The sequence below is a fragment of the Anneissia japonica genome, unplaced genomic scaffold, assembly GCF_011630105.1.
Source record: "Anneissia japonica isolate Jap-2015-1 unplaced genomic scaffold, ASM1163010v1 scaffold573_len2283161_cov171, whole genome shotgun sequence".
In the NCBI taxonomy this organism is placed as follows: domain Eukaryota; kingdom Metazoa; phylum Echinodermata; class Crinoidea; order Comatulida; family Comatulidae; genus Anneissia; species Anneissia japonica.
In genome coordinates, this window is record NW_022719802.1 from 208309 (window position 1) to 232571 (window position 24263).

At 36.1% G+C, this 24263-nt stretch overlaps 1 protein-coding gene across 2 annotated transcripts; it reads right to left on the reverse strand.

Moving 5' to 3' along the window:
- Positions 1 to 278: 278 nt before the first annotated feature.
- Positions 279 to 24027, reverse strand: LOC117111045 (probable ATP-dependent RNA helicase DHX34). 2 transcript variants are annotated; one of them, XM_033253926.1, is made up of 27 exons: positions 23896 to 24027; positions 21938 to 22544; positions 21560 to 21645; positions 19871 to 19999; positions 19541 to 19626; positions 19095 to 19232; positions 17778 to 17967; positions 17215 to 17432; positions 16359 to 16412; positions 15686 to 15913; positions 12239 to 12346; positions 11098 to 11194; positions 10314 to 10461; positions 9704 to 9878; positions 8892 to 8978; positions 8031 to 8105; positions 7305 to 7418; positions 6992 to 7147; positions 5990 to 6085; positions 5174 to 5320; positions 4514 to 4647; positions 3924 to 4034; positions 3064 to 3185; positions 2314 to 2478; positions 1895 to 1994; positions 1059 to 1201; positions 279 to 655 (listed from the first exon to the last, which is right to left on the reverse strand). In XM_033253926.1, the coding sequence occupies exons 2-27, from the start codon at positions 22510 to 22512 to the stop codon at positions 477 to 479; spliced, it is 3861 nt and encodes a 1286-aa protein (XP_033109817.1). In that variant the 5' UTR covers positions 22513 to 22544; positions 23896 to 24027; the 3' UTR covers positions 279 to 476. The 2 variants fall into 2 exon arrangements, with proteins under 2 accessions (XP_033109817.1, XP_033109818.1); XM_033253927.1 differs by lacking the exon at positions 23896 to 24027 and adding an exon at positions 23704 to 23857.
- Between the last annotated feature and the right edge of the window lie 236 nt (positions 24028 to 24263).

Genomic DNA, 24263 nt, shown 5'->3' on the forward strand with positions numbered 1-24263 from the left:
GGAGCTATACATGAAAGTGATCGTCTGTTGAGTTTTTAAAATCTGAGATTGTGAAAGCTTGATTGAAGTGGTAAAATATCAACATGAGGCTCCAGGTCATGTTTGTATCAAACATATTTTATATTGAATGCGAGATGATGCAGATAACTAGTTAAGTTTCTTGAGACGGGGAGTGAAATTTCTATTTGGTGACAAGTCTTGCTGCGGTGTTCTGTGCAAATTGAAGCAAGTGCGAACAGAGAATAACTTTTAGGAAAGAATATGACAACTAAAATCGTAACAATTAAATAAAATAACCTGTATTTCAAGTTTATTATATTATATAAAAACTATGACTATGAACATGTCAAAGTCAGAAAAACAACATATAATCTACAAGTAAATAATATTTTTAATGAGTCGCAATGAATAGATTATTTTCTTTGTAAAATGCAAAATAGTGTTATTCTATGCATCAATTCAGTTATGGATCACTGTTACTTTGAAAAAGATTGCAAGGAATCAGTTGCCTTGTGGGATCGTTTATGTTTTAGAATCTCAGTACTAGTGAGACTGAAGTCTTGCTTGCAGATTTCACAGTAGAACGCTTTTGCCAGTTTCTTTAAGGAGCTTTTTGCCGAGGTAGAATCTGCAGATGTTCCAGCTGTATCTAACACTGCATGAAAAAAAAACAGAACAACATTGTAGTGATAATGCCCAAGTTTAGATACAAACGAGGTTACATATTGCATCACAGGATGGACGACTCCGAAAGCTTATATTTTCAGTAGGGACATAGAGTTGAATACATGACAAGAAAACATCAGTAGAGCAACAACATGCAATTTGTAAAGTTCTTTTTCATTATACATGTATTATGTGAACATACATTCATTAAAATAACACAAAGAATGTGGAAGATGCCATATCATTCCCATACTTCCATTTCCAAGATTTCACAAATCCGTACAAGGTGTGCAATCTTGTTTGATATTCTTAGATAAAAGATCACTTGTGACAGTAGCATATTCTGTTTAATTGTTTTATATTAACTATATAAATAGATTTGATATTCTTACATTGTGTTGACTTGCACTCGCTTTGATGTTGTAACCTTTCAACCATTGTTACAATCATGGCTTCATTGCACTTTAAACATGTCCAATGCTCACGGAGAACAGAGCTATACATTCCTAGGCTGTTTGAATCATTGTCTTGAAGGCTATAATGAAAAAAGATGAAAGTTAAAAACAGAATGTTATCAAATAATTAAAAAAAAAAACTATTATCCATCAAAATTGGTTCTCATGTTGTTTATATTTATGATATGGTAATCAGATATTACATGTTGCATCATGTACAACAGCCTCTACCACATATGGAGATTATTCCTAGTTCTGCAGCACCATGCCAATTCATTTTCATAAAATATAAGGTACCCATTAATACTCATTGGTGGAGAGTATACCATCTGATATTATATATGTAATTCAATTCAACTTTTATATTTATACAATCATTAACAAAATGTAATGTTAACACCAGAATCTGGCATTCACAAAAACTAATACAGTTATAAGACAACTTCAAACATAAAAAAATGTAAAATAAATAGTTAAATGAAGCTCTAAACAAAGTAAAAGAAATTACAAATTATCCATAATATGCAGGGAATATTCTAAGAACAAATCTGGTGCTGTATTGTATCATTTTAAAGCCCTCCATCAATATTAACTATTTATTAAATGATAGCTCCATTATCATACTTAAATTTTTTTTCAAGGAAGCACATTTATAAGACAAAAGCTTATATATGGCACGTGCAAGAATCTAATCTATAAGTTTGTGCTCAATTACAATCCCACCACAGCACTTTAAACCATTTCAAATGTCTCCAACACTTGAAGCAGCTCACCTGGCAATTGTGAGGTAACTGTTAACCTGGGTACCGCCTTTGATAGGGTGTGGCTTAGCATCTTTACTTTGTGAGATGAAAAAGTTATCTGTATCATTTCCTAAAAGAAAAAGATTTTTAAATGATGAGATTTCATTTACACAAAATACCATATGAAACTGCTCAACCAATCTTGGTGCAATGATACTTGGCCTCTCATCCAGAGGCAATGGAACTAGGGTGAGGTGTTTTAGTGCAGTGCATTAAGTTGGGTGTATGAACAATATGACCATAATTGACCAGTAATATAAGAGAAGGAATGGGAAAACAATGTGGTTGCTTCTAACCACACTGAGTGCAAAGCTGCTGGGAAATGCCTACAAAGATATAGGTGAAGGCATAAGAGTTATGATATGACTTAGAGACAACAACAGGATTACCTTCTGTAGGACCAATGTACAGATTTTGTAATTCAGAACCAGCAATTTTCTTCATTGTGTACTTGATGTTAGATTCCAAGAACTGCACAAGCTTGCCTGCAAGCTGCTTTTCAAATTGTAATAAGCCAACGTCGATGGGTTGATCAGCACTTGAGCCATTTGCATCTGATTATAAAAAAAAGTAATTTATTATTTTGATTTGTTTCAAACATATGCATGATTACAGTAAAAGAAAAAGTTACAGTAAATCATAAAGGAAGATGATGATACTAGAGAGCTTTTGACTGCACAACCAGTGGCGTAGCTGGGAGTTTTTGGGGGGGAGATGATGGGGTACAAAGGCAGAGGGGGGACCAACGGCTATGTGAGGGGGCACTAAGTCGCAAAATAAGGTAATATGAGGTAATTTTTAACTACTTCACTAGATACGTCACTGGGCTTGACAAAGTTAAGATTTTGGACATAACATCACATAAAGTTTTCTGCACATCCAACAAAATTGATTTTTTTTTATGGTCATCTGAGTTCTAGGATGGGGTTTGGGTTGTATATGCAATGTGCAGAAAAACCATGATGGCCACCAACAAATGAATCAGTCTTAGGGTAATCTCTTCATGCAAATGAAAGCCACCTAATGACTGATTTTACCTAAAATTGCTCTTGTAATGCTTGAATAAAAATGTAACATCCTAAGCTGCCAATGTATTATGTGCAAATGTGTAATAAAAAAAAAGTTTTCTTTAAACTTACCCTCTAATCTCATTTTTAGAAGCTTCTGCCAGGTGTCTCTAAGTTGGACTACTGAGGAGATCATTTGCTGAGCATCCGTATCTGTTTGGAACTTGAACTCCACCCAGTCATCAGCCACAACTCTACAAATAAAAGCCAAAACTATACAAGTTATCTACTACTGTAAAACAGATACAGTAGTACCAATATTAATAATAATGATAATTATTATAATATGTCAGTCTCCTAAAATAGAATATAATACCCAATGAAAAAATTGTCTGTAAGTCGTGCATTATGAGCATGTTAGGCCAACGTAAATTTGTGGCATTCGTCTAGCATACGGTCGAAGTTGATTCAGCTTGTTGGGCTAATGTTTCAATTAACTGTGTTTTCCAATAAGCTGGATACATTCTGGCCAGATTGAAAATCGAACATTAAAAAACAATGATAGTTTAAATATGTTGAGTTGACGTACATGTGTAAACTTTGCCCAACATAGGGTCATAATAATTTGCAGGTTTTTGCTACTGAATTATCAATTGTCATACAGAAGTCAGTGCCAATGTTTATCACTATGCACAGCAAATAAAAATTCAATCAATCAATCAGAAATGTATAGGGCACACATATCTATCATCCATATGTAGTGTTAAAAAATCTTATTTAATCAGATCTCTCAGATGTGACTTCCTCTAACTTGGGACCCTAGTACTTGCTATTGGATGTGCAATATTAAATATCTAAATGATGAATTAGAGAGAACATAATGTACAGTAATTAAAACATTATGATAATCTAATACTAAAAATACCTATAATGAATTAGAACTGGTAAAAACAGCTTTCTTTACCTTCTCTGTTTCAGTTTTCCATGCTTACCTTGTACAATCTGTGTTTGTATCTAAACTGTGAGCATAAAGTAGCATTGTCTGGAGTGCAGGAACACGCATAGTATTCACAAGGTAGGGCTTCGTTGTTTCCAAGAGCGATCTGAACAGAAACAAGAATAACACTGAGTTTCACACACAAATCCTTTGTATGCAGGTAATGAGGAAGGACCACTATTAAGTTTCTATTATAATTAAGTCAATTTTTAACTTTGCTGTATTACATTAACACACTCAATGAATGTTCAACACATTTAGTTTCTTCAACCCAATTCAAATACATGCTTGAACATTGCCAGAAAATATAGTTCTGCTTTAACAGCCTTAATTAACAGTTCTCTCTAATTTGGTGAGGTTCCATATTTGAAAGTGGCTAAATATTTTGAAAGGGTAGTTGCCAAGCAACACCTATCTTTCCTTTCTGCCTATGACCTGCTAAGTGGACATTATTGTCCAATTTACAATATTGAGAGTGCTACTGTAAAAGTCCAGAATGACCTCCATTATTATTACCATTATCATAGTACTGTACTGTATTACTATTTACTATATATCTTATTTGTTACAAATAATTTCACTTACACAAATGCTAGCAACTGGTGTTTATTACTGAACACCTTCTTAGTATTAGACTCCTCATCAGATACTGGTGGCTCAAGGGTGTCTGGGTTGGTTGCAAATATCCCAGTGGGATGCAGTAACACAAATGGCTTAGCCTACATATCAGAGATCAAAATAACATTTGAATTGGTACATTAAACTAAACACTGACATGAAATAGGGAAATCTACCTCCAATCCCAATCCCTATTCAGGGAACACCTCTACTAAGAGAACACTATTTTGGTCCTGAGGGGTTCTACAGTAGTATGAGTTGCTTTTTATACAACAAATATTAAAGTATAGACATACATCAAAATACATCAATAGAAGATACATACGCATGAAATCTTGGTTTGGCTTGGTTTCCATACAATTGCTATACGCTATTGCTGACAGCTTTCGGTGATGCTGATTGGTCGGTAGAAGCAGGGAGACTTCCCGATTGCATCAGGGACTGCCATACGGTACAATGATTATACTGAAAACACTATAGCAAAAGTGTAGCAATTGTATGGAAACCAAGCTTTACAAAAGTCTGTATTCAAATTCTATTCCTTACAATTACACACAGGCTAAAGATTACAGTATTCATCTTCTTAATTGTTAAAGATGATGAATTGTTTGTAGAATATATAATTACTTTTGTATGAAACACTTGATCTGTGTCCTTCCTATAGGAATTGCAGTCATCTGCAATGGCAAGCTGTGGATACAGTCCGCTGCAAAGGATCACCTTAAGCAGGTTGATATCACGTAGGGTAAAACTTCTTGTCACGTTTGCTGCCTCCTAAAATTATTTCAGAAAATTTTAAAATTTTAATTTACCATTTATACATTACCTATTAGTATAGACTTCAGTACAGTCAATGGAAATTACCAAAAGACAGCATTCTTAAAAGATTAACACACATTTAATACATCCGGAAGACTGCACTAATGGAATTAAATTAAAATCTAATATACATAAAAAAACAATTAGTGGTCTATGATTTAAACAATACACTGGGTCCCATGTCTTCTGTGATTTGGGCTCCTGAAAATCATCATGATTTTTGTGAGTTGTTTTTATTACTGCATTATTGTCACCCTAAAATCAGCTGGCCATCATCTTTACAGACTCTAATTGATTGAAAGACTTGGTCTGGCGAGTCGAATGGCCGAACAGTTAAGACAGGGGTGTTGCAATCTAGCTACAGCCATAGTATGATCACTGGTTTGGATGGCAAGCTCGCCTATGGTTCTGTGGTCGAACAAGTTTTCTCAGATAGGACTATGAACTGTAGGCCCAGTGTACACAATTGGCTCATGTGCACTTTAAAGAACCCAGTAGGAGGTTACCCCGGTGTACTGGTCCATACAGCCCCTGTTACCCTGTGTTTATGGACCATTTGGTCCTTTGCAGGATGCACCTACGTACACGTAAACTGAAAACACAGCCCGTAAGATTTAGACAAACCTGCAGCTGATTCAAATCATTGGAAAGTTTAAATTCCAAGTCAGCTATGTTAGTTTCTGGATTATCATCATCTTCCCCTTCACTTATTTCAACATCCTGTGAAACAGACGTATAGATCATTAAACATTGTCCAAACATAGTTACATAATATACTACATAGTTACACTGTAGCAGATTCAATGGGAGGGGGAGCCATCCCGGGACCACTTAAATTTGTTAAAATTATAAATAAAATGGAGAAAAAGGGAAAATTTTAACGAAATTTAGGTCTCAGAGTGCCATTTTCGGCCATTTAGAGGTGCCATAATCAAAAATTTTCTTACGTCAGCCCCAATATGGTGGGCTGAGGTAGCGTAGATTATCCATTAGTGGAAGTCCCCCTGGGCCCTGTCTATTTTGAATTACTGGATCTGCCACTGTTACATAACATACTACACAAAGACAGTATTAGCTAAGACTTGATTGGTTGTCTATATCTGAACTGGCATAATAAATAAATATATTATAATGAGGATAACTTTTTATTAATCTTCAAAGATAGAGGATAACTTTTTATTAATCTTCAAAGATAATAACAAGTAGTATACATTTCAATTAGGATTATTAAATGTATATTTGCATATATGTATCTATGCTGTATCTCTTGATGTTTAAATGATACTGTTGGTGAACTTCAGGACCATGTATCTGCTACTAGGTCTTTTGCATGTTTTGTCTTTTCTGATTCTTTACTTGCTGCTAGGCCCAATGTTGTTTCTGTTATGTTTAATGTGTTAAGTACTATAAATGAAGTTAAATGTTTTGATCACAACAAAAGTGAATATTGTTTAGAACAAGATGGTTGAATCAGAGGTGGTGTCAGGATTAGCCTAACTAAAGCTTTAGCTTGGTATTTCTTCCCCCCCCCCCACCACCACTGTACTGGTACCATCCCTGTGATGGATGAATACTAAAAAAGAAAGACAATGCTATCTGGAGTACTTGGCTTTATAGAAGCCTTACCCCATCCTCCAGACGTAGGAACTTCCTCTTCCTCCTGGTGCCCTGGTGCTCTCTCTTTAGTGATGTCAGTTTCTTACGATCTCTATATTTCTGCTGTCGATCATAGCTTGTTAACTCACTGGCTGTTTGTACTTTTCTGTTCACTAAACCATAATCCTTCAGAAATTTAAGAAAATAGCAGGTAAACCAAAATGGTAGGGTAGCATCTCTAGATAGTCATGTAACTGACACAACCGTTCACTTTCTATCATTCTATTCATTTATAAGAAAATTTATCAACAAAATTAAATGCTGTCCTTATCTTTATTCCTACCGTTAATAAGCCTTTGAATTGTTTCACAAGTTTTGACATTTCGTAAAACCTCTGCTCTTCAAGTCCACGTCGCCGGCACCACTTACGGGAAGTAGAGCTTCGATCTGCTTTAATCTATGGAAAGGTAATATAGTGCATAAACTTAATAGTCTGAATTATGATGATATACTACTTCTAATCCAAAATAATAAAAATAACAAGCACAAGTATCCATCAACAATAATATCCTGAATTTATAGGGTGCCAATTCTAATACTAAATCCAAGGTGTACCCACTAAAAATTTGATTAATTGGTTGATAAACCAGAAAAATGTTCAAAATTCTCTTCTACGAGGGGATTATACCTATTCATATATAAGTAGATTGTATATGAACAAATACAGCAAACTACACACTAAATATCCTAGCAGGTAACCATTTAAGCTCCTGGGTGAAAAGAGGCAAACATCGATAATGTTGAGACCCGAACCATAGCTGCTGCACCAACTACTCCAACAAAGCATATAAAAGCTTATGGTGCAGTGACATACAATGGTAACCTTGATAAAGTTAATATTGATAACAGATTTTCAAAATTCTATTGTAATTTTACTAATACTATGGTCAAACGAAGAGAAAAGAAACTGGGTCATCACATTCGAGTCCTGGCCCCTATAAAACTACAGATGGGATGCTGAACCACTGAACATGCACAAGTCTGTGTAAGCTGGCTGAATTGAACTTACCTGGACCCACTCATCATAAGCATTGAGGAGTGTAAAGGGATCACCATGGTCTGATTCTAGGGAACGTCTTGCAGCCTATGGAGCACAAAACGCAGCTTGTGTAAGGTATATACTTTACAGTCCACAGCACACCTATCTCTCTCTACTGGTAGCAGGCTCCAGTGGCATATTTAGGTGTCTTAAAAAGGGGGGCTCATGGGAAGTAAAGGTAAAGTGGGGGATACCTCGATAATTAGTGAGGGGGGGCACTACAGTAGCTCACAAAATAAGGTCATATTTATCCATTTGAGCGTGATGTTTTTGCATTGAATATTTCTAATTGGAAAGGTTACGGGGGGGCACACAAGTTCTTTTAAGGGGGTGTGCAAACCCCTTAGATAATTATGCCACTGGGAAGCTCCACCAAAACACTGGAAATTGTGGTATTCCATAAGCTTGTTCTGGTGGTGGTGGTGAACATACTGTTTTTAAAGCTAGATTTCTGTCACTGTTACCTTGTATTTGTATTTAAAAAAAAAAAATTATAATGATAATGACGATAATAATGATGAAGATGACCACAATGATGAGAAAGGTGTTTTTAATTAATTTATAAATATAAAATAATAAAACTGTATCAGACAACTGAATTTCAAATATTTCTGTTAGGTTCAATTAATCTGTCAAATATTCAAAAGAAACATCAATCAATCAATCAATCAATCAGTATCTTTCAGGAATAGATAGTGATGAGTAAAATCCTTCGCTGGTGCTTTCTAAGTGCCTTAGTTTTGTTGAAGGATTTACTAATAAATACAAATGATACAACAAATCATGGAGGATGAAGACTTCATCAACAGTATAAACATGCTTTGTATATACCATTGCATCTTGATTAGAATGAGCCTTGCTTGTGAATGGAGACTGGACACTCAGTGAAGCCGCTATGCAAAGTATAGGATCAATCATCTATTAAAAAAACACATTCAATAATTATCTTATTACCATAATATTATTACATTACAAATTACAACAATAACATAATAACAATAACAATAATAACATTAGGAATTTGAATGAAGTTTGAAACCATTCAGACTTACCAAATTTTGTCTCAAATGTACTGTTGTTGAATAAAAATGAATTGAATTGAATTGAAACTTTAGTTATTGTGGTAACAAACAAATAACCAACAACGACAACAATAACAACATGAAGAACATAGGTAAAAACAATTGCCTCCCCAGTCTAAACACCTTAAATTACATAAAGATGTTCCTGAAAAATTATTCCTATTGAAAATGTCACATAATTGGGGAAAGAAAATTACAAAATGCTCTGAAGCAAAGTATTTCATTTTCAGATGGAAAGTGACACACTATTTTCAAATGGATGCAATGTTTTATAAATGTTGCAAGGTTTGCAGAATGGAATTTTTAGTCATGAGAAAAAATTCTAGTGGTTTGCAGGACTTAATACAGGCTATTGCGTACAGCACAAGAATTCCTAAGAATATTGTCTTGACAAGCACAACAGCTCCTTTTTTTTTGTGAATTTTCTTTCCTTTAGTTAATCCAGTCTGGATTAACTAAATTCACAAATAATTTACTGAATCCAGAATGAATTTATTTCCTATGATCACAACAGCTCCCTCTAGAAGATTCTGAATGTTTTGTAATGATGCAACAACCTACTTTGAATACAGTGCCTATTATCAACATCTTTCCAATCACCACATCTACGGGAAGTCTGGCAAGCATGGCCCCAACAGGCGTTAATTGCTCATCATCTGTCAAAGCATTTTGCTCTTTCAAAAATGCCAAGGAATTCTCAATGTTTGATGGAGGAGGTGGTTCAATGAATGGAAACCTTTAAGAAATAAGATAATTCTTTATTAATAATGTATAACAATTTATAATTATAGTTGCCAGCTGGTACTGGTAACTGGTATAGGCATTTATAATGCGCCTCTTCCTTGAGGTTATAAAGCGCACTTCTTTTCCCTGGTCATTGGGTCCATATGCTTTAAGTGTTGCAATCAGCGCAGGAGCAGACAACCCCACCAGGTACCCATTTATACTCCTGGGTGGAGAGAAGCAATGCAGATAAAGTGTCCACATCCTTCAAAATTATAATAAAACCTAATCATCATCATTTAATACAATCATTATCAAAATTCACTTATTTATTGCCATATCACAATGTATATATGAAATGTGTTTGTTTCATCATCTCCCCTGCCTTTAGCATCATCTAATTCTTACAATCTGGTACTGCAAATGAAAAAAAACAACAGTTTCTTACTCCCTCGCATTTGGTAGGCCCATTGCTATCATTTGCAGTAGAGTTGAGTCCAGGGGAACACGGTGGATCTCTGGGGTTGTGTATTCTTGAAATTCATCATAATCAGATTCATCGTAAAGCCTAAAACAAACACCAGGCCCTGTTCTACCTGTATTGAAAACAGTTACTTGCCAGTTACGAAATAATCTACTATATATGTATCTCCATATAGAAAATAAACTTCATTGTATTCATCAATAAATCATGGAATTAGCATGGATCAGGGTCCCAAGTCTCCCGCGTGTTGCAGGAAATCAGGAAGGCCTCCCTCAGTCCAGCAAATAAGCAAGAATCTCCCGAAAAATTGACAATATTTGCATATTTTTACTACTGTATTATCAATTATCTCCCAGATGTCAGTGCCGATGGGTATCACCATGCACAGCAAAAAACAAACTAGATGTACTAAGTGGCTTCGTCCAACTTGAGACCCCTGCATGGATTAAACCTATGGCTTCAGGTTGGAAGGCAACCACCTTCCCGAACTGACAATTTTTTTTATCAATAGTCTAATAATTTGGAGAACATATAAAAAAAAAAGATGCTCATCCTGAAAAATACAAATACAGTTAAACTTGTTTAAGTCTACATTGCCAAACTCGAATAATTATTTTACATGCCAAATTGTTGTGTTTTCCATTAATTAACGATCTCTAAGTCAAATTTAATGTAAGTCAAACAATTTTTCAATACCATTTTGAATTCGACTTTAAGCAAGTTAAACTGTATATATTTCAATGTTTACCTGCTCTTCCTTTGCGTTGTTCAGCGCTTGCTCTACTTATCCAGAATTCCTGCAGTTTGCGCATTTTTTCCTTTGAATCGTAACTCATTTCTTTAACCTTTGACATTATCAGAAAAAACATACTATAATGAACATAAATCAAATCAATCAATAACAGGACCTCCTACACTCCCACAAGCAAGCATGGATCTACCAGAAAACAAGATATCTGCTGCAAATTCATAATATTTGCATGCTTTCACCAATTTATTATCAATTGTCTCATGGAAGTCAGCGTCAACAGGCTTCACCATGTGCAACAAAATAAAATAAAATGTTATGGAAGCTCATTCAACCAGATCTCACGAAAGCAACTTCTTTGAACTTGGGACCTCCACAATAATAGATCAATCAGTTAAAAAATATATCATAATTGTCATACACAGATGACAATGAATCAAAAAAGCAAATGAAAAGCGTTATTACATAATGGGACAAAGAGTGACATTCTAAAATTACAAAATCATAAACATTGAAAATATTTTTTTAAAATAGGCTCCCAGCGGGAGCGTGTTTCTACTGCCTTATACAGGAGTTTTTGTTTTTGAATTTAATCTTAAGTTCTTCAATATGCAGAAGTGTGTATTATTGTAGTACATCTGGATTTTTCATGAAAATTTTCTTTTATAACAATATTCTGTATAGGCCTACTACTATTATATTACACTAAAAATACTTTAAAAAAAGAGTAACTCTTGGAGTTGCTGCGTTATGTTGTTGATCTCGAAAAGTACTACCATGTTCTAGAGGGCGTCCTTCAAATGATGGTAAAAGGCATTCATGGCGAATACGTACTGCGTCTTTATAACGCATGTTCAAGTTTCGAAACCAATTTTGTTGGAGTTCTGAAGGCTATTCGATTTTCAATAGAGCGCCCCCTACCTAGTGGTAGTAGTACCCATCATTCCTCCACCGGATTTACCCTTTTCCGCCATCTTTAATTGCTACATCATGACATGGGGGCCGTAGACACAAAAAGAGATACTTAAGAGGGGTGGGGTACCTGTGAATTTTAAAAAGTAGTACAACTCTACCTCCTATCATGATTAAGCCACCCAAATATTTACAAGCTAATAAAATATAACTGCACTCTGCAAATTACCTTTCCAGAATCAGCAATAAAACGGACACCATCGATTGTGACAGAAGTTTCTGCAATGTTTGTTGAAACGATGCACTTCCTAATCCCATCTGGGGCAACATCAAACACCTGAACAATACAATTCAACAATAGTCAATAACATATTCAAAATTATAATGCCAAAAAAAAATTGTGTTGCCCAAGCTCAACTGATCGAAAAAATCTTTAAAACCCAGCTTCTGCTTGTTTTTGGCAAACATAATTGTTTACAAAGAAGCCAAAAATGCTTGTATGAAATGTAAAAGGACAAGCTTCAATTAATACGCGTTTTCTATTGTTCTCCCAAACGCGACAGAAAACATCGTTTGAATAGCACATCGTTTTGAGGCTGATATTCCGTTTTGGACTTTGCTCCTCCCCTTTAACAATGGCTGATTGGATGCACCGTAAAACGTGTCCAGACGACTCTAGCGAACACTAGCGAACACTAGCGAACATCTTTTTGTATGCCGCCTGTGTGTGCAAGAACTGACAGAAGTACGTAAACTCAGGGAAGTCCCTAGTCGATGCTAAAAAAATAGTCGGTTGGGTACTGGGACATCGTTCAGTAGGCTTAGTACCGTGCATAGGTGAGACTATCTTAATATTCAGTGATTTTATGAATCGATGAACAAACATAACGTTAAAAAATCCGATTTTTTAGTTATTTCCGATGTAGTTGCAGCGGGAGTCGCAGGCCACCATCCTGTGCAGCTGTGGTAACATCCAGCAGCACAGCAATTAATTGCTCTCCTTGCCGTTGAAAGGGATCACATGCTAAGACCCATGCCTCTGAAAACATTGTCCATGATCAAATAGATGAAATTTTGCATTATACTAAGCTAAATTATCATACGTAAACGTTAATTTCATGCGAAACACGTTTTTTTTTTTTTATGCCGAATTTCACCATGAATTTCTACTTGTGTATTCCATAAAAAACATGTAAGGCTAAACCATTGCCTACCCAGTAAATGTTTTAATGAGAACTCGCAATATTACTGTAATTTATTTATTTATTCAACTGAACATACACTTTTGTTTCAGCAGCACACATAAATTTGGTGCGTTCAATGTATAAAAGAGAGAAAGAAAAACAACTAAAAATAAGTAATTGTAAAAAAAAAATGTTATACCCCGTTTGAAAATGGACAGTTCTAAATTGCCCAGTACTCTACTGTTTACACACGTGGTTCTGGGCCCTGCTCTCTGCACCTAAGGCTCAACCTCGATATCGCTGCAGTTTTATTTTAAAGAGGACTCTGTAGTTCGATCAGTTAAATAATACATCAAAACTAAAGCTCATGATCTGTTGTAAATATGACAAGTTATTGTCTTTATCTAAATTTTACTATTCAACCAAATATACATCTCTCGATTCAGAGGACCTACAGTAGAGAAAATGCACTGCTGCATTGTATACACAGTAGAGAGTGTAGCCTCGGAAAAATGTGAGTAACCAGCCGTGCGCAAGGATAAAAAAAGATAGGCAGACTACCTACCTAGGTCTAGATTTTACTTTATATTTAGGACAGAATGTAATGCCGAATTACCATGGCACTTAAAGTATATTTGAAGTATGTTTGTAATTTGTAATGACAATGTACCCTCCTTCACATTTGCAAAGAAAATCCCAGTACTATTTTTAGAGTCTTGATGTTCTATCTACAGAGCGGCGTACAAAGCGAATTCAAATGGAACTTATTTATTTTTGTACTTGAATTTTTTACTTAATGTTGCTTAATTAATTGTAATGCCTTATTGTAAATTATTTATGTGTTTAGTGGGTTTGTGATGTTGTTTTGTAATGTTTTTTCTCCCCTTTTGTTAAACTTCAATTTTGAATGAGAGATTGCAATAAAGTTCTTCGTATTTCGTATTTTGTATTAACTCGCTTAGCGCATACCGCGCCCTGGACATCCAGGCACGTTGTCATCATGTAATTTACAAATCTTCATATAAGCATAGAGTAAGTATAGCCACATGTACGTATAAGAAAGAATAGGAGCTGCATAATAATATTTATTTGAAAGGCCAGTATTTCTATGCACTCAAGTGGGCCAGTTGACCGCGCTGTTAGTATAGTAGTAAACGATAGAAAATCGTTCAAACGATTAACAAGCGTCCAAACGATTCACCGTCGTCCAGACGTGAGCCATAATTCAAGCGTGTAGCAAATGAATATTCATATAGCGTGGTAATTAGAATGGTTGATTTCTTAGACGTGTTCGTGATCGGGTGTTGACCTAGACGCGTCTTTACCGTCTGGGATAATTTGGCGATCGCGCCTAATGTGAGTGATGATTGACCAATCTAACTCTCACAAGAACTACACTTCACTGGGCTTCGTTTAATATTTACCTTATCCTGTTCACTTATTGACAGCGTGCTGTGGAGTGGAAGGACTATCCACCTCTTTGTTTGACTGCCATACATCCTTGCTGCTTCCACCACGCTCGATATCTCAGACATGCCACTGAGGAATATGAGTAGGTCACCTCGCTCAGTGATGGGGTACTTGTGCTCAATTCGCTGCATTATCCTGAGAGTAAACTTGTTTTCTGAATGAAGCTGTAACGGGGTCGTTACAGCTTATTGCCTTGGGAGAACACTGATTATGACAAGTTATTGTCCTGGTTATTGTAGATAGTCAACTAAATATAGATCTCTCAATTCGGAGGACCTACATTAGAACTTAGAAGAAAATGCACTGCTGAATACTGTAGTATACACAGTAAAGAGTAGCCTCAGAAAATTGTGAGTAACCAGCCGTGCACGAGGATAAAAAGATAGGCAGACTACCTACAGTACCTAGGCCTAGATTTGATTTTATACTTAGGCCAGAATGTAACGGCGACTATACCATTGCACTTAAAGTATATTTGAAGTATGTTTGTGATTTGTAATGCTAATGTAGTTCTATCTACAGAGCAGCGTACAAAGCGAAATCCAATCGAACTCGCTTAGCGCATACCGTGCCCTGGACCTCCAGGCATGTTGTCATCATGTAATTTACAAATCTTCATATAAGCATAGAGTAAGTATAGCCACATGTACGTATAAGAAAGAATAGGAGCTGCATAATAATATTTATTTGAAAGGCCAGTATTTCTACGCACTCAAGTGGGCCAGTTGACCGCGCTGTTAGTATAGTAGTAAACGATAGAAAATCGTTCAAACTATCAACAAGCGTCCAAACGATTCACCGTCGTCCAGACGTGAGCTGTAATTCAAGCGTGTAGCAAATGAATATTCATATAGCGTGGTAATTAGAATGGTTGATTTCTTAGACGCGTTCGTGATAGGGTGTTGACCTAGATACGTTTTTACTGTCTGGGATAATTTGGCGATCGCGCCTAAGGTGAGTGATGATTGACCAATCTAACCCTCACAAGAACTGCACTTCACTGGGCTTCGTTTAATATTTACCTTATCCTGTTCACTTATTGACAACGTGCTGTGGAGTGGAAGGACTATCCACCTCTTTGTTTGACTGGCATACATTCTTGCTGCTTCCACCACGCTCGATATCTCAGACATGCCACTGAGGAATATGAGTAGGTCACCTCGCTCGGTGGTGGGGTACTTGTGCTCAATTCGCTGCATTATCCTGAGATAGGGTCGTGGATTGAGTCTTTCAAGACGACTTGTTGTCTCCTGCAACAAGAAAATAATCACATGTCAAAGGATTAAACCCACATGCTGACATTATTTGAATGCCAAACTGAAAATAGCTTCTACAGACAGGTCAATATAATAAGAGTTATAGTAACGATAAATAAGATATATAAAACCTTCTTGTCCAACATCAGCAATATTTGTAAACAATTTAAACAACTGATCCATCAGTAAATGCTTAAAATTGCTTAATTACTCGTAGAGATAGGGAAAAGGATTATCACTATGAAAATGAAACAACCAATCATAAAAAAAACCTCTAAAAGACAACAAAAGTAATATGGTAATATTTAGTATACTGGGAGTTCTACTGAGTTCTTTTTGCTTACATGAACAATTGATCCATCAGTAAACGCATAAAATTAGCTCTAGAAATAATCTTTACTTGTAAAGACAAGGTGTAAGACAAATGCTGTTTACCAACCTCATCCCGTATTGGAACATACTCTAAAGTAATTGGGTAAAGCCTTCCTGGTACCTGGAAAAAAAAAAAAACATTCATTAAACATTAAACACAAACTTAATACAGTACATTCAATTCAGTAGAAATTTAGCCTCCTGCTAAGTACCTATTTACTTATATCCTAGAAAGTGTAGCTACTAAAGAGTTAGGTGAAGCCTACATCTATGCTTGGTGGATGGTTTAATGCCAATGTCAGTGTCCTTGGCTCACTTGGATCTCTAGGTCCCCGGTTCAATTCCCATCACTGCCTCTCCTTGTAAGTTAAAAACAAGTTAAAATAGCGCACCGTCTTTCGAACGAGACGTTTAAGCTATTGGTCCCGTGTGCATTTATGGCCCATGTGCATGTTAAAGATGCAGTACACTCTTCGGAAAAGAGTAGGGGATTGTGTCCTTTGTAATAGACAGTGTGAAACCCAAACCCTTGATGCCAAGCTTAAGTTTCTGAATTGCAATGATAAACACAATCAACACTATGTAGTGTAGACTCATCTTCATTATATTTATTTTATTTCAATGTATCCAAACACAAGATGTGGACCTCCACAAAATAATTAAAAAAATATAATAATAATGCGACATTCATATAGCGTTATTTCGTTAAGATCAGAGCACTTTAAGTGTTATGCTGTTGAAAAAAAATATCAAACTCTGAAAAAAGTAATGCACTAAACCAACCACAAACACAAAAAGAAAAAAAAAATACAATGAAGAGGATTCAAACACCCCCAGCAATTTAAGGCGCGAAACCCGTCTGGACAATATTCACAGGTGCCATAGAGGTGTTTGGCATCTATGCCAACATACAATATACATACCTGTAAAACTGGTGCATTATGAAAATAATTTGAAAATAGATTGATGTTGATGGTAGCAGACATAAGGACCACCTTGAGATCTTCTCTCTGCTGCACAATGGCTTTTAGTACACCCAAGAGGAAGTCAGTGTGGATGTGGCGTTCATGAACCTCATCAATCACAATCACATTGTACTGGCTTAGTAATGACTCTGATGCTACTTGTCTTAGTAACAAACCTGTATAGAAATGGTACAGTTAGTAGTTATTCACATAGGTTCATGATGATAGTAACAAAACATGGATTGTAGGGGGGGGGGGAGGTGGTTGGGCTACCATTTGAAGGTATATTTTAGCAATAAAATTGGCAATTTAAACCAACATGTTCAGGTCTGTATTTAGGAGATAAATAACATGTATTTTTTGCACACCCACCACAATGGCAATCCTGGCTATGGCTATACTCTGACTACAAAACTGTAAACAGCATAATGGTTAACAGTCAGCATAGACATCAATCATATTTTATGCCTGTGAGACCTCTCTTTCTTGGATGTATGGAGTGTACACCATGTTTTCCTCACCTTCTGTCAAAAACACGATCCTAGTGGCTTTGCTTCTGCTTGACTCAAACCGTATCTGATAGCCAACCTCATCACCATATTCATTTTGCGTCTCATAACTAACCCTTTTTGCCAATGAGATGCAAGCAATCCTACGGGGCTGAGTACATGCAATGTAACTGTATCCAGCCTCCATTAAGTACTGTGGCACCTGAGAAATTAAATACGATGTAAAAACCATAGCAAGATACGGTAAACCTTGAATTGAAGCCCCATGGGCTTAAACTCGAGCAGCAGCCGATCTTGAATTGAAGCCCACCTCTTCATTTTGCAAAATTAGCCTCGAAAAGAAGCCTATGGAGTTCATTTTGAGATAGCATAGGCTTCTTTTCGAGACAGTACAGTACATACACTGTACATGAATTTAGAAGTAACAAAATAAATTAAAAACATGCATGGTTTATACAGTAGTTTAGGTGATTTAATGCTGGTTAATACACTCAATGATACAGATTGATGTTACAGTGGCCCTCTTTGTAGTTTTATAGTAGTAATTCCCAAAATTAAAAGCTTTTGGAAAAAAGCACCCTCACCCCCCCACTTTGCAAAAGTGGCCTCAAAAAGAAGCCCATCCAAAGTTCGCTTAAAAAAAAACAAAAAAAAACCCTGGGCTTCAATTCGAGAATTTCACAGTAATGTAGTGTATTCCTGAATAAGAGTATGTATAACAATTATATTTACATAGGCAATAAGCGAAGTAGTTCTCCGTTGGAAAATGTGACGAGGATTGGATACAGTGCTTATAAGCTAAGTTTGTTACGACTAGAAGGTGCCCAAATTCTGTTGGGTTTTCACTAACTACATGTTTGGCAACTACAGACGTTCACCACACTAGTTAAGACTAAAGATAGCACTCCAACTACAGCAACTGAGTTCATCTCACTGCAGCCTTAAGCTTGTTTTCCACTTATAAATGAAGTGAATAATTCTGCAAGAGTCAAAAGCGTCGGTTCATGGGCATGTGCATTCACATTTCTATCGGAGTATTCACTTCAGCAAAATCCGTAGTTCAAACTGTTCTACTTTTTGCAAAACAAAAAGAAGGTGCGCAACCAATCAGAGCAAGGAACCTAAATGACACCTTTGATTCACACGAATAAATTCGCCTAGTGGAAAACAGGCTTTAAGCTTCGTCCACACTAACAAATTTTATGTGACAAAATGTGTGTGATGTGCACTTATATCGTCATGATGTCATGTTACATAAAAATATGGGCACATCACATATATTTGTCACATAAAATTTGATAGTATGGACAGAGTTTTAAATGCTCTTACCTGAGTAGATTTCCCGCATCCTGTGTCACCTGCAACGATGATTACCTGATGTTCTTGTAACGCTTCAATGATTTTGCTCTTGAATTGATAGATTGGTAGATTTCTCTGGTCTTCACGTAGTTTTGATAGCCTATCAACCTACAACAAATACATAATTTGGAAAATATACTAATTTGCAATTAGACAATACTTCAGCCCTGCTGAATTGTATAATTACATAATTTATGATTTGACTATTTATTTATCGTTGCCTCAAAATAAATAAACAAATAAATAACAGAGATCTGATTCCTGATGATGACATAATTAATGTTGAAATATTGAATCCCGACACGATGGCGTGCATTTCAATACTTGGAGTATGTATTATACTATCTTATCTGAGATCTGATTAGATACTGTAATTGAGTTAAAACAAATGAAATGTTGAAATATTATTAACACACCTTCTGCTTTTGACAAAAATCTAAGTACATCATGATAACAAACTTGAATTCCTTTAAATGCTTTGGTTTTATATCAGTTTCACCATCTGAAAAGCATAGCAAAAGAAGAAACCCTCAAAATGTAACCATTTAATTACTTTGCAATAAGAAGTGATCATATTTTGGATGATTTAATGTATAGAACATTACATAAAAATAATTGATTGAAGTACTGTACTGTCTGGCCGTTGATCCACAATCAAAACATTGTGAGGCTTTACAATCTTTTTGATTAAAATAATTAGGAACAAAAAATATTTATAAAAAAAATATATTCAATATATAACTGACCTTTATAAAGTGATTTGTAATATTCTAATTGATCATCTATATTTTGGTCTTTGATTGAATCATTGTGACGTTTGGCAGGAATTTCCTTATCATTGTCCTTTCTTCTTTTATCATCATCACATCTTACCTCTGTAAAGAGAATGGTGACTTGATGTGATTTATTATATTTTGTCAATAATAATAATATATTGGACATTTCTGCTAAGCACCACCCCTTGGATATTGTTGCTAAGGTCGTATGAACTGACAGTGTAAAAACATACACAAACATGTGCGTTTGTGGGACATCACATGTTTTTAGGGAACACACATATTCCTGGCCCTCTTTTGATTGGTCAGTTGTTACTCTAAGTTTGATTGACACTCTAAAAAGGTCTATTTACTGCATGTAAGCACTTAGTCTTCATTTTTATTAATGGCCCTCTCATACTATGCATTATTAGATAGCTTCCCTTGCTTGATAAAAATACAAAAATTGGTTCACGACTAAAATTTAACCTCTAGTAGGGGTGGCGCCAGGATTTGCCTGACGGGGGCTCGAGGTGCCCAATGGAGGGGCCGATGCCTCCACGAGGGGTCAGATTTCCCCAACGAAAGCAAAGTGGGCATGGTCGAGCTTCTATTAAAAGGCTTTAAAAGTGGTCCAGGGGGTGAATCTGAAAATTTTGAAAATTTAGGGCTTTCAAAGGCTTATTTAATTGATTTTATTTTAGAGTCTAATACCGTAATATGTAGAAAATACATATAATTTTTTTTTTCTCCCGACGAATTGTGCTTTTTCTCCCCGACTGGGGCCCTGGCCCCCCCAGCTGGTGCCACCCCGACCTCTAGCTTCTGAGCACAAAATTGTATTTAATGGTAACTATGGTTACATACATTGTTGCACTCCATAGCACATATGTGGCAGAGCCAAGCCAAAGGAGGGATAAGTCGCACAGGCAGTTTTCCAATAAATGCACAAACGTGAAATTGGTCATTTTTTTAGAATTTTTTTTTTTCTCGAAAACATACATATTAATCATTTAACTTTCATCCTACATTTACTTTTCTCTGATTTATAATCGATAAATGTTCTAAAAATGGTATTTAAGAGTGCTTGTCCTAGCGTACAGACATAAAATCTTATTTTCAAAGCCAGTTTTCTCAATATACACTTACCAAGTATCCTAAATTTGATTGCCCATAACTTTGCCATAAACTATCATATCAAAGTGATTTCTTTTGCATTTTGAAGATAATAATGTATAGTTTCATAATATGTACAAAACTCAATTTTGAAAATTTCGACTTATCCCTCCTTTGGCTTGGCTCTGCCGCATATATAGATTAAGCTTACCACCCCACCCCTAAAAAAAAAAGGGTAATTCCTATACACACAGGGGTCCCAAGTTTGAAAAAGTCACTTCTGTGAGATATGTTTAAATGAGCTTTTTTAAATACACTTAATTTTATTTTGCTGTGGATGATGATATACATCAGCACTGAATTCTGTGAGACAATTTATCATACACAAAACTAAAAATATGCAACTATTATGAATTTGCGGATGATTCTTTCTTGCTTGCGGGAGTGCGTCTCTATTTCCAGGGGACTCCCGCGACTTGGGACCCCTGTTAATACCAATCACATTTGGAAACTATTATGAAAATTGATGCATAAAATTGAGTGGTATAAATACTTTCTTCTTACTTGCTTTTGATGAAATCTGCCTTCTACTTTGGAATTGCTGATAGCGTAAAAAGAAATTCCAAAAATCGTCATGTTCCTGACTCCTTCTATTAACGCCATATGATATTTTAAGAAAAAATGAAAACGTATAAATTGTTAGAAAAAACATGATACAAGAACAAACGAGCAGTACATTGTTATACAGTTCGCCCTCCAATGCGAGACCACCTTTGGGACCTGAAAATGTGGGGTGGTCTCCAATTTGAGGGCTAGCTTTGTGTTAAAAGGTTGAAGATTGTTATTTGGGTCTTTGGAAAAGTGGTCTCGAATTAGAGGGGTCTCGAATTGGAGGATGCATTGTATTAACTATACAGTAGGTGTATTACTGTATGTGCTTACCTTCTGATACTAAAGTCCTCATTTCTAAAAAATATTCTATCCAATTCATTTCTATACCGTTCCCATGGAAACAAACCATCATTATCATGTTGCTTGGAATGTTTTACATTTGGTTTCTCATCTCGACTGTTTACTTTATAGTCATCTTGCGACCTTCGCCCTGCTGATGAAGATTGCACATTCACTTCATCTGATTTATGTTCCTTGTCATCCTTTGGGGGAAGAAATTCTTTTATATCCTCTATGGAATACCCATAATTATTCCAATCTCCATCTTCTTTTTTCTCTTTTCTGCTTTCTCTTCTTTTGGTTTCTTTTTCCTTTGATGAGTAAGTTTTTTCTTTTCTTGATGATCTTGAGTTCCTTGCTTCTCCGCTGTCAGAGTACCTTTTTTTTATTTTTTCGTCCGAGTCTCTAGAATAGTAATAGTAGTCATCTTGTCGTTCTCCATGCTTGTGATCATACTTGTCACGTCTTTCATCAGAGCAAGAATGTCTGGTATGGTCATCTCGTCTTGAATGACCCTTAACTCTATCAAGATGCCTTTCATTAGAGAGATGTTTCTTATTCACCATTATTCTTAGATTTAGTGTTACTGTTGCCTGCCCTGTGGGAGAACAGTAATATTATATTAACCAGGCCCACAGGCAGTGGGATGTGTGCAGGGGGCAGAAACACACTCCAATCCTCAATTTCAAAAGGTCCACTTTTATAAACCTAGAACACTAAACATTGTTCATTTCGAAAAAAGTTATGCATTACAGTACATATTACGGTATTTGCCAGTTCTTCTAAGCGATGATTTTAATACTGTGGTATGGAATTTGTTAAAAATTAATCAGCTCTAGTGTGATTACAGATTGATCCATATGAACCAAAAAACCTTTTTATCTTGGGGGTTATGAGGCCTATATATAGACCATTATATCGGGTTAATTTTAAAACAGCGGCGCCAACGTCTCGCAACTCATTGGGGGACTTCCAGCGGCCTAGCCTAGCTTGAGCACCTAGATAGTGTGTCAAATACAGCGCCACGCATACACTGGTAACTACGTAGTGCAAAGTGCATAAGCTAGTCTGAAAAGCTCCCCAGTGGTAGTACCCAGGTTATCGGAAACTTTCATTTCAAATTTCGCAAAAATGGTCTATAGATGTAATAAATAGACATAAAACTTCACTTCTCCAGGTTTAACAGCCAAATCGATGGAAATTTTAATAGAATTTTTACAAACATATGGGTTTCAAAAATCCATTAAATAAGGGCCTCAAAATGACACATTGTCATAGGGGGAATTCGTCATAGGGGGCACCATTGCTCTGCCCAGGCCTCTACCACACCAAAGACCCTATTAACAAAGACCCGGCCCCTGCAGCATATATTAAAAAAAGCTCACATTGCACCCCTCACTTCTTCCACCCCCATCGAAAATCCTGCCTTCAGGCTTGTTTACAAATACTACTGTATGCCACCCAGGTTAAAAACTTAGCCTTAGGGATTACAGTATTAGGCCTAAACTCATTCTTGACTAGGGCCTAGGCCCAACACAAATAGGCCTAGTTTGCACCATTGGCATTGGCAGTTTCCACCATTTTTATTTATATGACTGATCCGATAATAAAATTAGTGCATGTTTTTAAGTATTATATTACTTCAAGAACAATCGGAAAAGAAGACGATCGGGCACAATATTTGATTTGGACACCATACGATCTGGCTCAAAGCGAGCAGACCCATTTCCAGGACGAATGGCCGCAATCAGGCCTACCTTCATATTGGGCTCGGAAGCCCTAAACATGGGTCCGATCATCCAGCTAGGGCCAATCGGTGCAGCAGCAGAAGACTGTTGCTCGACTGCTGTGCACTGATCGGGCCCACCCAAGGCCGATCAGGTCATTGTGTAAATAAAAATATAGTTGAGGCTTATGTTAGCTATGTAATAAGAAATATGATTGTCCACCTAGGCCTAGGACTTCATCCACCTGGTAATACTACACCCAACAAAAGAATTAACGAAGTAAAGACAGACAGGCTGGAGGCGTTCTACGAGGTAGCCGATCATTTCGGTCGCGCTTCGTTTCGGTCGCGGTTTATTTCGAACAAATATATGGAGCGCCGAAGGAGTTGCGAAAACGAAAAATTTAATATGCCTAGGCCCTATATATTTTAGTTCGTGAATCGGTTTATCATAGGCCTAATTATTATTGTTTTGCTATCTTTCCACTAACAAAATATCTTTCTGATATATTCTCTTTCTTCCATTTACGGTGATATATTCATGATTGCAACATGATCTTATAATTGAAACAATGGAATTTAGTATGTGCT